This window comes from Jaculus jaculus, chromosome 3, assembly GCF_020740685.1.
Source record: "Jaculus jaculus isolate mJacJac1 chromosome 3, mJacJac1.mat.Y.cur, whole genome shotgun sequence".
Taxonomy (NCBI): domain Eukaryota; kingdom Metazoa; phylum Chordata; class Mammalia; order Rodentia; family Dipodidae; genus Jaculus; species Jaculus jaculus.
Genome location: NC_059104.1, coordinates 75,478,809 through 75,491,758, shown reverse-complemented (window position 1 = coordinate 75,491,758; position 12,950 = coordinate 75,478,809). Strand labels below are relative to the sequence as shown.

The window sequence follows — 12,950 nt, the reverse complement described above, 5'->3', positions numbered from 1 at the left end:
CTGTGGAAATCCCAGCCGGCTGGGGCGGTCCAGTCCCGCAGTCCCTCCCCTGCTGCCCCGCCGGGATTCGTGGGCCCCACGCTGTGGCCCCGCCTTAGTCCCCAGAGGCCCAGAGGCTGGGGGCGAGGCCGTTGGGCGGGGCGGCCTCTGCGCGGTTGCCCGGCGACCTGCTCCTGGGCCCTCCCCTCCGGGCCGAGGCTGGCACGCGCGCTGCTGAGGCAGGCTGCAGGGCGAACCTGGGCGTCCGAGCGCCGCGGTCGCGCGATGACCACGTGGACCCTCCGGCGGAGGCCGGGCCGCACCCTTGGATTTCTGCTGCTGGTGGTCTTGAGCTTCCTGGTGCTCCGCAGGTGAGAGAGAACCCCGCCCAGCACCTGCGGTACTTCATGCGTCTGAGTCCAGCGTTTGAGGTTCTGGTCCCCCCCCCCCCCCCGCAAGGAGCGAATTCCCGGTTCCCACGAGAAACCTTCTGGCCCAACCTTTGCTTTTCTTGGAGGTCTCCAGAAACGTCAAGTCCCTTAGAGCCTCCAGTCACTCTTACTCTGCCTGCAGATTTAGGCCTCTTGTGACACCTGCAGGCGCTGCTCTGAGAGTCCCCAGACATTGGTGCAAAGAGCTTATTCTCTTCTCTGCACCCATGAAGCTGGGCTCTGCTGCTCAAGAACACAGTCCTATGGGAAGGTTGGCAGAACTAGCCTTCAAATCTCTCTTCAGATGTCTCCCATCACTGTTCCATCTAACCCCGTGTGTTTCCTCCCAACCCTCCACATTTTCTCTCAAGCTTCAAAGGAGTCTCTTTGGTCAGCAGTGGCCAGTGCCCTTATGTCCATAGTCATGGTCTGTTTAATCCTCCAGGACGCTGCCCCTCCCTGGGAATCTTCTAAGCCCTGAGCCCTTTCTTTGTACTATGCTCCTTTTCTATTACCCTTCCTCGCTTCTCTGAACTTCACTGGAAAATAGGGATTTTTTTTTTTTTTTTTTTGAGGTAGAATCTCACTCTAGGTCAGGCTGACCTGGAACTATGTAGTATCAGGGTGGCTTTGAACTCACAGCAATCCTCCTACCTCTGCCTCCCAAGTGCTGGGATTAAAGGCATGCACCACCATGCCCTGCAGAAAATGGGGATTAATTTCTTTTTCGAGGTAGGGTCTTTCTCAAGCCCAGGCTGACCTGGAATTCACTAGGTAGTCTCAGGGTGGCCTCGAACTCACGGTGATCCTCCTACCTCTGCCTCCCAAGTGCTGGGATTAAAGGCGTGTGCCACTATGCCCGGCTTTAAAAAAATTTTTATTTGATGGAGATTAAAATCTGAAAGTTTTGATGTTTTTTTTTTCCCCTGCCAAGAGAACACATCAGAATTTCTACATTGTAGTGATATCATATGTTGTTAGAAGAAAATGGATATTTCTTATGCCAGGGCCCAGAAAACTAATAAGGCATTTTATTACCTTAGTTGTTTGGAATTTTTCCTATCTCAGCCATCCTTTTAACCATTCTTCTTTGAAGACTGGTCCTGGCCCCTGCTGAATGCTTAGCTTCTCCAGAGGTACAAACTGATGCAATCCCAGAAGAATAATTTAGGGCCAGAACAGCAAGAGCTCCTGTATACAGTAGGGTGTCATGGAGCCTGTGCTTCAGGGAGGTGTCTGCTTGTTTTTGATCAGTACACCTGTCCCTGCAGGTGACCCAGAGACAGGAGACCCACTGTGAGGGCATCCTCTGGAAGGGCTTGAGACCTGTCTGGTACCACATCCCTGTAGTCCCCAGGGAAAGTTGTGGGAAGGAGACTGAAATTCTGGCAGGTCAGAGAGCGGTGTCAGGCAACTTCTCTGAGGTGTGAAGAAGCCCATCCTCTCATGTGAATACCTGACTCCCCACCCAGGTGGGGTGACCACAGCAGGAGTGAGGCTGATGCTGTGGAGGGCCTAGGATGGCCATGAGAATCAATTGCTATTACTCAAGCCTGGGAAATAGGTTGAAGTGCTTCTATAACCACTTCTTTTTTCTACATGTTCATAAAGAAGAAATTAGAGGAGCTAAGGGCCATCTTTTAGGAGCCTTTAGAATACATGTCTCTTTGACAAATTTTAGATTGTATCATTCCTATAGCTACTTTCTGCCCAGCTTTTTTTGTCCAACTTGTTCTGGACACTAGTAATTCTAAGTTGCTGTAATAGCTGGAGACCAGAGGAGAACAGACCAGACTTTGTTTCTCCTTCTTCCTGGCTTACCCCAGCTTTGACTTGGTCATTAACTGAGTGGGAGGCAGTTGTTGGGGTGGGGGGGAGGGCTCTCCCAGCTGTTGTTGGGGAATGCTGGTGTGGCCTGGGGAATCTAGGTCACATGTAAACTCGCTACTCTGTTCACAGTTCTGTGGAACCCAGCTGTCAGGACCAGACCTTCCTGGTCCCCAGCAGGAAGGTATTCTGTGGACTTTTCCTTGGATTGATTTATGATCAATAATAGCTGTTTGATTATATCATTTCTAAGAAACAGGAAGACAAGATTGACTTGGGGGGAAGATTTCAACCTTCAGTTTTTTTGTTTTTTTTTTAGTTTTAACAATAATTTTTCTGGAAAAGATTTCCTACTGAAGTGTAATTGTACATAGTGTACATACTTGATAGCTTGGAAAATTTTCACTACAATTACAATTTCTTTGTACTCTTTTATCATTCCTCTCTTCCACTCTTCCTTGGTTTCCAATCCCAAGTAACCAGTGAGCAGTTGCTTTCTGCTTTCATGTATTGCTTTACACTTTCTTCAGTTTCAAAGAAATGGAATCTAAAGCGCACACTCTGTTTGGCTTAGTTTTTCCACTTAGCATATTATTTCGAGCGCTCTGGCTTATGTATCAGCGTGAGCCACGCATTTTTACTAGTTGCCTTTCTTTACTCCTTCCACTCCACGAACATGAGAATGCCGCCGGCTTAATATGATCAAGGCATGGTTCCCATTATGACCTTTTCCCTTAATATAAATGCATCAATGAGCAATAATTGAGTCATCTCTGTATTTCTCATGTTTGAAATTTTAGCTGGCAGAAGTTGAGGGTGGGCGGGAGGAAAGGGGGCAAGAGACGAAGAGAGAGAAACTTCTAGTGGGTAGCCAGTCTCTTGCTCCTGAAGGATACATTCATTTCCTCTCTCAGCTTGGTGTCATTCACTATTCCTGCATCACTACTGTCTGGATTCTGGGGCCCCAGTTTTTTCCATCAAATGCTTTTCCTTAGTTAAGCACATCACTTGTTTTATTCAAATCAGCCTGCCTTCCAAAGGTATGTGGACAAATCATGTTTCTCTTCCTGAATATCTGTGAGGTCATTGGTTTTATGAGCATTATGTACGCTTGGCTCGTACTCCACTTTAGGCCTGAGTCATGGACTATGGAATGTTCAAACTCTTTGGGCTCTTTCCCTTTCATATCTACTGGTGACGTTTTTGGCATCTTGGAGGTGTGTATGAGCAGTGATCACCTGTCTCATGTGAGTGGTGAAGCAAAGCTACCTGGAGCCATGTCTCATAGTGCAGAAGAGTTGGGATCTCTGAATTGGTGCTGTTTTTTTTTTTTTTTTTTTTTTTTGAGGTAGGGTCTCACTCTAGCCCAGGCTGACCTGGAATTACTATGTAGTTTTAGGCTGGAACTCACAGTGATCCTCCTATATCTTTGTCTTCCTAATGCTGGAATTAAAGGTGTGTGCCACCATGCTGGTCTGGTGCTGGGATTGTTGAATAACCTCAACTCTCCCCAGATGGCTAGTGTTAGGAACGAGACAGCCAAGGAAATCAGACTTGTAGGTACCTGCAACTGAACCACAATGTTGACAGTAATGGATACAAGTTTGCATTTAAAGCCTAAGAGAGGAAATATCTACGTGTGATGATGACTTTGGGACAATTTAACATACCTGCCATACAAACTCATGGTTTCTGGTCCGGCCATTGGATGAATGAGGCAGGAGTGCTTTTGTGGTTGCTCTGACTTTTCCTGTTTAAACATATCCACCTACTTCAAAGGACATTTTGCTTGCTGGAGCATGCCTTAGACTTTCCGTTCTCATGATTCACCTTACTGATCAGGGACAAAATATTTGGAAGCTTCACCCCTATTCTGTTCCCTCACTGGGCATAGCATGGTAAGAAGTTCTCACCCCAGGCTATAGTAGAGAGAACTCAGAGTCTACTTTTAATCAGTGTTTTATGTTTACATTGAACCTGATTATGCTTGTAGCTTGCACAGTCTGCAACAAGAACAGTGAGTGCTATGTCCACTTGCCATTATTAGGGTGAATTGTAGGGGCTTGTTTCATAGGCCCCGTTAGGAATCCAGACACATGCACTTTTGTCCAAGATCCTTATTTAGACTATGAGTGTGTCCCCCTTTTCTAGTTAGAGAAACAGAGCTGGACTGATCAAGCAGGCATCGGGCTTCAGAGCAGCACCCAAGGTTTTCTGGGCAATTTCCTTCCCTAAATTAAAACTAAGATACAAAAGCAACAAAACTTCTGGAAGAAATTGTTAATATAAGCTCCCATCTCTATAACTCCCAGCTCCAAAGAAGGCAGGTGTTCATGGTTTCATCCATGAAAAATATGAATCTAATGAGTGAATTGCTCAATAGGAAAACAACAGAAAAACACAGGCTTCTCCAGGGTTTGGTTAGATCAAAGGTAACAGTCCTAGCTTAGGAATAAAGCCCTTCTAACCATTAAACCAGTCAGCCAGAACCACACAGTTGGTGTTTACTTTATTTACTATTACAGAGTTAATCACTCAGGAAATGATGAGGTTAGTCTTAATATGATGATCACTAGTATTAATGATCATATAATTAGTGTTAATAACCATTGGCATGGAGCTTTGTCCTGAGTGCATGGATTTGCATCATCTTATCTTCTCAAGGTAAATTCCCTGGTGAAACCCAACATTTAGCATCCACATTTTCTCACTGAATTCATCCCTTTTACTAAGGAATTTACAGTTTGTCTACTGGGCTACTAGAAAATTTCCAGAAAGAAAACAGTTGACTTTTCCAAAATTTAGAATTTTTTAACAGCTAGAGTTTTTTGTTTGCTTGCTTGTTTGCAATGTTCATTTCCTGTCCTGTGATAAGCAATGAGAAGAGTTTTTTAAATCTAGAGAAATGATAATTCATAAAGAAAAGATTTTAGACTTAACGTAGTTGGCATTTGTTGGGATAGAGGAGAGAGGAAAAGAGAGAGAGAAGTATTTTTGCATTTCTGCTGCAGTTGAAGACACTTCTGTACACTACACTTGAGGAGTCAGCCCACACTGGTCCCCAGCAAGGGGATAGATAAGTGTGTTTGTTATTGGCAAGTATTGTGTTGGAATGAGGTCATTGAGAGCCTGCCTCCAGTCCTGCCCACATCTTTGCTCTTAGGTGCAGCTTTTGAATCCATGAACAGAAGTTAGGATCAGAGTGGTGTTTGCTTTGATGAATAATTAGAAATTGTTCTTTTCAAGTTTTGGCCAGAGAATTAGGATTGCCACCTGGTAGAGTGATCATTAAACTGTACTGTCATTGTCTTAAAAGATAATATGAGAGAGAGAGGGAGGGGGGAAGGAGGGAGGGAGGGAGAGAGACAGAGAGAGAGAGAGGGAGAGAGAGAGAGGATATGAAATTTTACCACTGGACTGTCAAAGTATCCCTGATTTTAGAAGAATAATTGGTGCATCTAGTTCCTCCTATATTAGTCTGGTTGAGCCCAGTTGTGCCCAGGGAGGAGGTATAAGGAGAGGAGTCAAGGGGCCTGGTGAGTGTTAGTCATGAAGAGTACATAGGAAAGCAGACTTAATTTTTTGAAGGAAGTGTGGTCCAACCAAGGGAGAAGAAAGTTTTCTTTTGAGATGTGAGAAATGCCAAAATATTCAGCATGTATAGCCAAAGGGAAGAGCCAGATAAAGATCAAAAATGGTTAAAGAAAGGCCCAGTTAGGAGTCCAATGGGGCCCTCTGGCCTCTTTTGTATAAGCTGGGGTTCATCAAATAGGGAAGGGGTACCAGGTTTTTTTGAAAGGGCCCAGATAATAAATATTTCCAGCTGGTGTGGAGCCATATAGCTACCACAGTAGCTACTTACCCGTGCCCTAAAGCAGCTGTGTGTGGATGGTGGGGTGACTCCGTGTCATGAAAACTGTTTATGAACACTGAAGTGGGAATGGGGTTCATGTTATTTTTTCATGTATCCCATTATTATTTTGATCTTTTCTCTACTACTTAAAAGTGTGAAAACTGTTTTTAGCTTGCAAGTCCCAAAAGCCTATGGCTAAAATTGGTTAGTCTCCGGTTAAGGAGCTGGGTTGGTCTGGGAGAATCTTAGTATACAGATCTTTCAGTGTAAATTTTTAGAAAATATAATAAGATAGTCTGGTATAAAATCTGTCATGTAAAATATCCACTAAAATGAGAAAATGGAGAATTTGGGATTATTTGTTGTTTAAACAAGTTTCTTTCAGTGGTGATAAGATTTCTTCATTGGTGCTTGCTTTAGCAGCACACATACTAAGATTCCTTGATTGTACATCACAGGGCATTTTATTTCTACCTGACCCTTATAATAGCCTTTCTGAGTAATACAGACAGGCATCAGCAACATTTTACAGAAGTCATCGTGGCCCACAGAGCTGGTGTCATTAACCCAGGGTGACAACACTATCTCAGGACTCACATCCAGATCTTCCACTTCCAGATTCTGTTTTTAGAGTACGTGGTCCTTTGAAAGACCAAGTCCTCAAATGTCATTTGCAAGTTACTAGTTGGAACATGGACCTTTGCTCTGTGAAGAAAAAAACAAAATGATTAGGAATCAGATTGTCCAGACTATAGTCTGAGGTCTCAGTGTGGGTTTTGAGTCTGTGAGAAGTAGGAAGGAATAGGTAAAAGTAATTTTCATTGCCAATGAGGGGCACCAGAACATTTTCAAGTGGACAGTTATGTCCATGTGCCATGAACACTATGGCAACTGGCAGCTTTGTCTGAGGTTACCAGGGCCATTGACCCTCATGAAACTGATGGGTATGCTTTCCGGCAAGGAGCCTTGCTTGGTTTTAGTGGCAGGAGCTATAATGGAAAAGACACCAACTAAAATTTGCTTTTGCCCTAGATTCACTTATGATCTTGTTTTCTTTCCAACTGTCCTAAACCTTGTCACTGTCTTTAGGAGCCTTAGTAAAGGCAGGGGGTGATTCTAGGCTCCCTGGGGCATGGGAAGCAAGTTGCAGGCTGCCCTTAGCTGGCCAACCACAGAAATGGCAGCAGATGCTCTTTCACAGGCTGTAGCTGCCTGACAGCCTTCCTGGGTAGGGCCCTGTTGTGCTGTATTAACTCTTGCCTTGATCTTCAGAAAATAACTAAAAGCTGGCTATCTGGTAAGTCATTGATAGGATTTAACCCAGATATGTCCTTCCAGATATCTGCATCCCAAGGTGGGCAGCTGTGACCATGAGGGGCTTCTGAGGTACTATTTCTAGTAGCTGTTGCTTTAATGTCTAGTTAGATGGCCTAGAACACCTGGCCATTGTAGGAGCCTGTGAGTTTCAGCTGCTCTGAGTCCTTAGTACTAGAGAACAGTTCTCTCCCATGTAGCATGACTCTGGCTTATCATTTCACCTTTTATTTAGCACACGTTCCTTCATGTTGAATGTTATGTCTGTCTTGTTCCTGACTGCAGTGTCAGCTTGCTCTTCCCCTGTAGTGGGGCCCAGCCCAGGAACTGGTGCTAAAGAAAGTCACCTTCTCAGGTTTGGCTAAGCTGGAGGGTGGGAGCTTTGCTTAGCCATAGTGGGAACAGACCTACCAGATAGAAAGGCCGATGGTCTGTGACGGAAGCAAGGCACCATAGTGCATCTCTGCACTGCTGCTCACTGCTCTAGGGGTATTCCAAGACTGCATTAGGGCCGTTACTTTTCCAGGTTGGATTGGAGCACTCTGATCCCCCTATGGCTTCGCCACCGGAAGCTGGGTCTTCAGGCAAAAGGCCAAAACTTTATGCTGGAGGATTCCATCTTCTGGATCTTTGGGGGCTCTATACATTATTTCCGTGTGCCTAAGGAATACTGGAGGGACCGCTTGTTGAAGATGAAAGCCTGTGGCTTGAATACCCTTACCACGTGAGTGCTGTGCCTTTATTGCTCTAAGTCTGGTTATCAAAGTGGGACTATTGGTGTCTGCAGGAGGAAATCTATAAGAGGAAGACCCATCCCAAGCTCTTTGCTTAGGTTTTAAGCTTCCTACTAATAAGCATGAAAAGATAAAGAATGAATATAAAATCTAGAACAGCCAAATGTTGTAAAAAAGAACTTAGGGAGAAAGTTGAGTGTTGATTCAAATAATGCAAATATTTATTCCTTTTGTGTCTTGAATAACAGTAATTTATTCTTAGTTCTGGAGACTACAACCTAAAGGCAGGATAGCCACAAGTTTAGTTTCTCCTGGTTTGTGGAGAGCTGTCTTCTCTTTGTGTCCTCATGTGGACTTTCTACTATGGAAGTGTATTCCTACCATCTCTTCCTATGTTTATAAAGATACCATAAGCAATTTTCTTTTTTGAAGCAGAATCTCAGTGAGTGGCCAAGGGTGACCTGGAATTCTCAGTTCCACCTTAGCTTTTCAAATACTAGAATTACAAATGTGTACCACCATGCCCAGCTTCACAAGCAATTTTTTTTCACAAGCAACCACCAGTCTGTACCAGGGATGAATGTAGTCCTCTCTTTAGGGCAGCTGCCCAAGAGGCTGTCAACTTTTCTTGACTGGAATGATTTTTGGGTCATGTGTCTGTCATCCCTGAACCTAGTTTGATGACTGGCACTTGATGAAAAGTAGAATGTAGAAATACTCTCAAAATAGGCCCACTAGTGAATAATCTTGATCTTTATGTGGATTTCTTAGATTCTTTTTTTTTTAAATTTTTTAAACATTTTATTGACATTTTTCATACATGTACATAATGTCTCTTGATCATAATTTCCCTATTAGGATTTCTTAGATTCTTGATGCTACGTGAAACAAAGCAAATTATCAGACAGGAACACTATAGCTTTAGGTAAAAATATGTGATTACAAATCAAAAGGATGCATTTTCTTGGGTGGTTAATGAACTGCCTTTGGAGATAATTCTCTTTTAAAAAATATTTTATTTATTTATTTATGTCAGAAAGCGAAATAGAGTGGGGGGGGGGTGGCCCAAGGGCCTCTAGACACTGCAAACAAACTCCAGACACAATCCACCTTGTGCATCAGGCATATGTGGGTACTGGGTAATTGAACCTGGGTCCTTAGGCTTTGTAGGCAAGTGCATTAACCACTAAACCATCTCTCCAGCCCCTAAAGATAATTCTTAAAAGAGCCAGGATAGTATCTCTGAAAGTAATGTGAACAACTCTTAGAGGATTCCTGAAGGTCATGTGAATAGTGTCATGTATGCTGAGCTGGAGTCACAGAACCTGGCCTTTTACAATGGTTCTTGTCTCACCCAAGTCTAGTTGATTTGCTATTCCTTTCCTAATGAGATGAAATATTCTTCCTGGAGTGAGACTTGAATCTTCTATGGTCCCCACATCTGGTCATTGACGATAACATCTTCAGTTACATAATGGGTTTTAGAAATTTAAAGATTTTTATTTATTTATTAGAGACAGAAAGAGGGGTGGGGAGAGAGAGACAGAGAGAGAGTGAGGAGAGAGAGAGACAATGGGTGAACCAGGGCCTCTAGCCTCTACAAACGAACTCCAGACGCATGCACCACCATGTGCATCTGGCTTACATGGGACCTGGAGAATCAAACCCGGGTCCTTAGGCTTCACAGGAATGTGCCTTAACTACTAAGCAATCTCTAGAAGTTTAAAAAAGAAAAGGTAACCTGGGAAGTAAAATGGAATGTATAAGTTCTTGCTTGTAATTATCTTTTCTATTACAGCTATGTCCCATGGAACCTCCATGAGCCAGAAAGAGGCAAATTCGACTTCTCTGGGAATCTGGACCTGGAGTATGTGGTATTGCTGTTTCTGTGACCTGGCTGAGGTGGAGGCAGAGAGGGGCTACTTGGAGTTGATCGGGAGGGAGCCCTTGGCATGTCTTAGTTATGTTTTGAGAAACAGAGTGGGATCTACAGCCTTGTTCTCAGGATACACTCAAGGCCTGAATGCTCCCTAGCCATGTCCTGCCTCCGCCTGTAGCCTGTGACCCTTCCTTTCTACTGGAGGGCCAAGATCCCAGGTACTGCTGGACTCTGCATTGGAGTCCATACATCTGGGCTTGAATAGGGGCTCCCTTTGGGTTACCAAGGCTGTTGTTGGGGAAGGAACCCCTGTAACTTGTCTGATACCCTTTATCTTCTGAACCTCAGTGGGACTGTGAATGGTCTTAATGGTAGAAACCAATGCAGACTCAGGTCCCAGCACCTCTGACCTCCACCTGGTATAAGGATTTCCTGCCCTATTGGGCTGGAGACAAATCCCACACATTCCAGGCTTTCTGGTTGGGAGAGGAAGGGGATAGAGTTGTAGGATAGACCTCCCTCATACTCTGTGATACCTGTGAGCTCCCTCCACACCCAGCCTCCCCTCTGGCCCATCCTTTCTCTCCTTAGGGCCTTTGTTCTGCTGGCTGCTGAGATTGGGCTGTGGGTGATTCTGCGGCCCGGACCCTACATATGCAGTGAGGTTGACCTCGGGGGCTTGCCCAGGTGAGAGGGGCTCTGAGGGGTTCCATAGTGGTCTGAGGTGTCTTTTTGTTGGTGCAAAGAACTCAGTGTTGGTTTAGGGTTTTTGGTTTGTTTTGTTAATATTTTTATTTATTCTTTGCAAGCAGAGGTGGGGAGATATTAATAGGATTGGTGAGCCAGGGCCTCTTGCTACTGTAAAAGAACTCTAGATGCATGTGCCACTTTGTGTGGGTTTTGTGGGTACTGGGAAACGGAACCCAGGCCAGTCTTTGCAAGCAAGCTCCTTTAATGCTGAGCCATCTCTTCAGCCTGTAGTTTTTGTTTTTTTTTTTTCCCCCCGAGGTAGGGCTTCACTCTAGCTCAGGCTGACCAGGAACTCACTATGTAATCTCAGGGTGGCCTCGGAACTCACTGCGATCCTCCTATCTCTGCCTCCCGAGTGCTGGGATTAAAGGCATGTACCACCACGCCCGGCTCCCTAGTTTTGTTTTTAAAGTATTTTTCCATTCTTTGCTGAGCTTCATTTTCAGACTAGGTGGTACCCACTGGGGTTGTTTGGAATGATATTGTAGTTACTGCCATTGCCAAATTTCCATGGATCTTCTTATGTGATAAGTAACAATAGTAGTAGGGGTGGCCATTCTGAGGCATTTCATTCTTATGGGCCCTGCTGTGAAGTAGGTAGAACCTCGGCAGGTCATTTATCTACTTTTGATCTTACTTTCTTTGACTGCAAAATGAGAACAACAACAACAAAAAAACCAAACCTGCCTTGTCTATTTCTTAGAGATACTACCAATCATTTATTATAATCCAGATATTGACATAAGTTAAAAGGAGCTGATGTTAAATTTTATTCTTCAAATATCCAGGCTGTGCTTCCTCAGTACAAGCTCTCGAGGTCAGGATGACAAAGTTTTGCCCTTGCAGGGAAATCTGGACTGGTACTGGTTAGACCCACATTCATGCCTCACCCTCATCATACTTGCCTTTTTTTTTCAGTGAAGAGTTCCTCCTTAGCTGGTGTAATCTTCCCAGCCTAACTCCTAAGTGGTTAGATCCAAGTTCCACCCATCCTGGCTTCTCCCAGAGGGAAGAAAACTGAGCCTGTAGGTTCTGAGGTCTCCTGGGGAACATCTCCACACAGCAGAAGCACCAAACACAGACCGTTTCCTGTGTTTCCAACATGGGCAAACCTTCCTTCAGGGACACAGCCTGTCTCCATCCCTCCGGTACCAAGAAGTACTTCTCTGAACTGGCATAGTGTCCTGGACAAGGCTGTGACACAGCCAGGTGCTGCTGCTCCCTCTGTGAGGATTAGAAGTTTGTGCCACTGTCAGCACTTTCCTGGGGCTCAGCTAGGGCAGGGCACAGGAGGACAGCACGGTTTAACAGTATTAACATAGAAGCAGCAGGGACTTAACCTCAGATTCTCCCCTGCTTAATGGACACCTACTTATTCATGAAGGGGTTCCTGGGGCACAGCTCAGGACAGTAGGGCCCCAGTGCCTTTGTAATGGGCATAGGATATAAAGGTCAAGCTAGAGGAGACTCTCTCTAGACTTCCATTGTCAGCCAACATCCCCTGATATGTTTCTGGCTTTTTCAGGACTTCTGATTCATGGTGAGAGAAGCCCAAGAGCCTCTTGTTTTTAGAAATGTGTTTCTCTGAGAGATTTTGATTCCAACCTTAGAACTAGCCCATAGTATAGAGTTCCTTTGGAATTTGTAACCACAACAGACAGCACAGAGAAAGACTTTGGTCTTCCTGTTGCAGCTCTGGTGGCAGATCACAGGGCCCAGGCTCAGGAAAATAAGTTTTTGTCAGTTTCTCACAATCTATCTGTCAAGTTTATTTTTCTGGATGACTTGGGAAGTTTGCAATGGGCCTATGAAGCCTCAGTGATTCCTAGCCTTTTTGGCTTCACCTTTTTTTTTAATTGAGATAAGACATCACTACATAGGTCAGATGACCTAGTATTCACGACTTTTAGCCCTGGCTGGTCTTGAGCTTGTGATCTTCCTGCTTCAGCCTCCAGAATGCTTTATAGTGCTGGGATTATGGTTGTAAGCCACCATGCCTAGCTTGGTACTTTTCTAAGGAGAATATACTATAAATGCTTGAATCTGGGGCCTTGAGTCACATGCAGTCTTGGCCTAACAGTAATAGAACCTGTAGCTGAGAGGTTAGAAATGATCTTCATAGGGCAGGGGAAGTGCTGGCTGGCACTGTAGTATGCTTGCCTCTGGGTTGTGTACACAGCCTC

The 12,950-nt window shown here is 44.6% G+C and overlaps 1 protein-coding gene across 3 annotated transcripts in view; it reads left to right on the top strand.

Moving 5' to 3' along the window:
• The first annotated feature begins 221 nt into the window (after nt 1-221).
• Glb1l2 (galactosidase beta 1 like 2) overlaps nt 222-12,950 on the top strand; it is a 46,973-nt gene continuing 34,244 nt past the window's right edge. For all 3 annotated transcript variants that reach the window (XM_045146527.1, XM_045146526.1, XM_004665504.2), the window contains exons 1-4: nt 222-350; nt 7,931-8,128; nt 9,937-10,005; nt 10,609-10,704. In XM_045146527.1, coding sequence (XP_045002462.1) covers nt 265-350; nt 7,931-8,128; nt 9,937-10,005; nt 10,609-10,704 — 449 coding nt within the window. In that variant the 5' untranslated portion in view covers nt 222-264. The remainder of the gene's footprint in view (nt 351-7,930; nt 8,129-9,936; nt 10,006-10,608; nt 10,705-12,950) is intronic.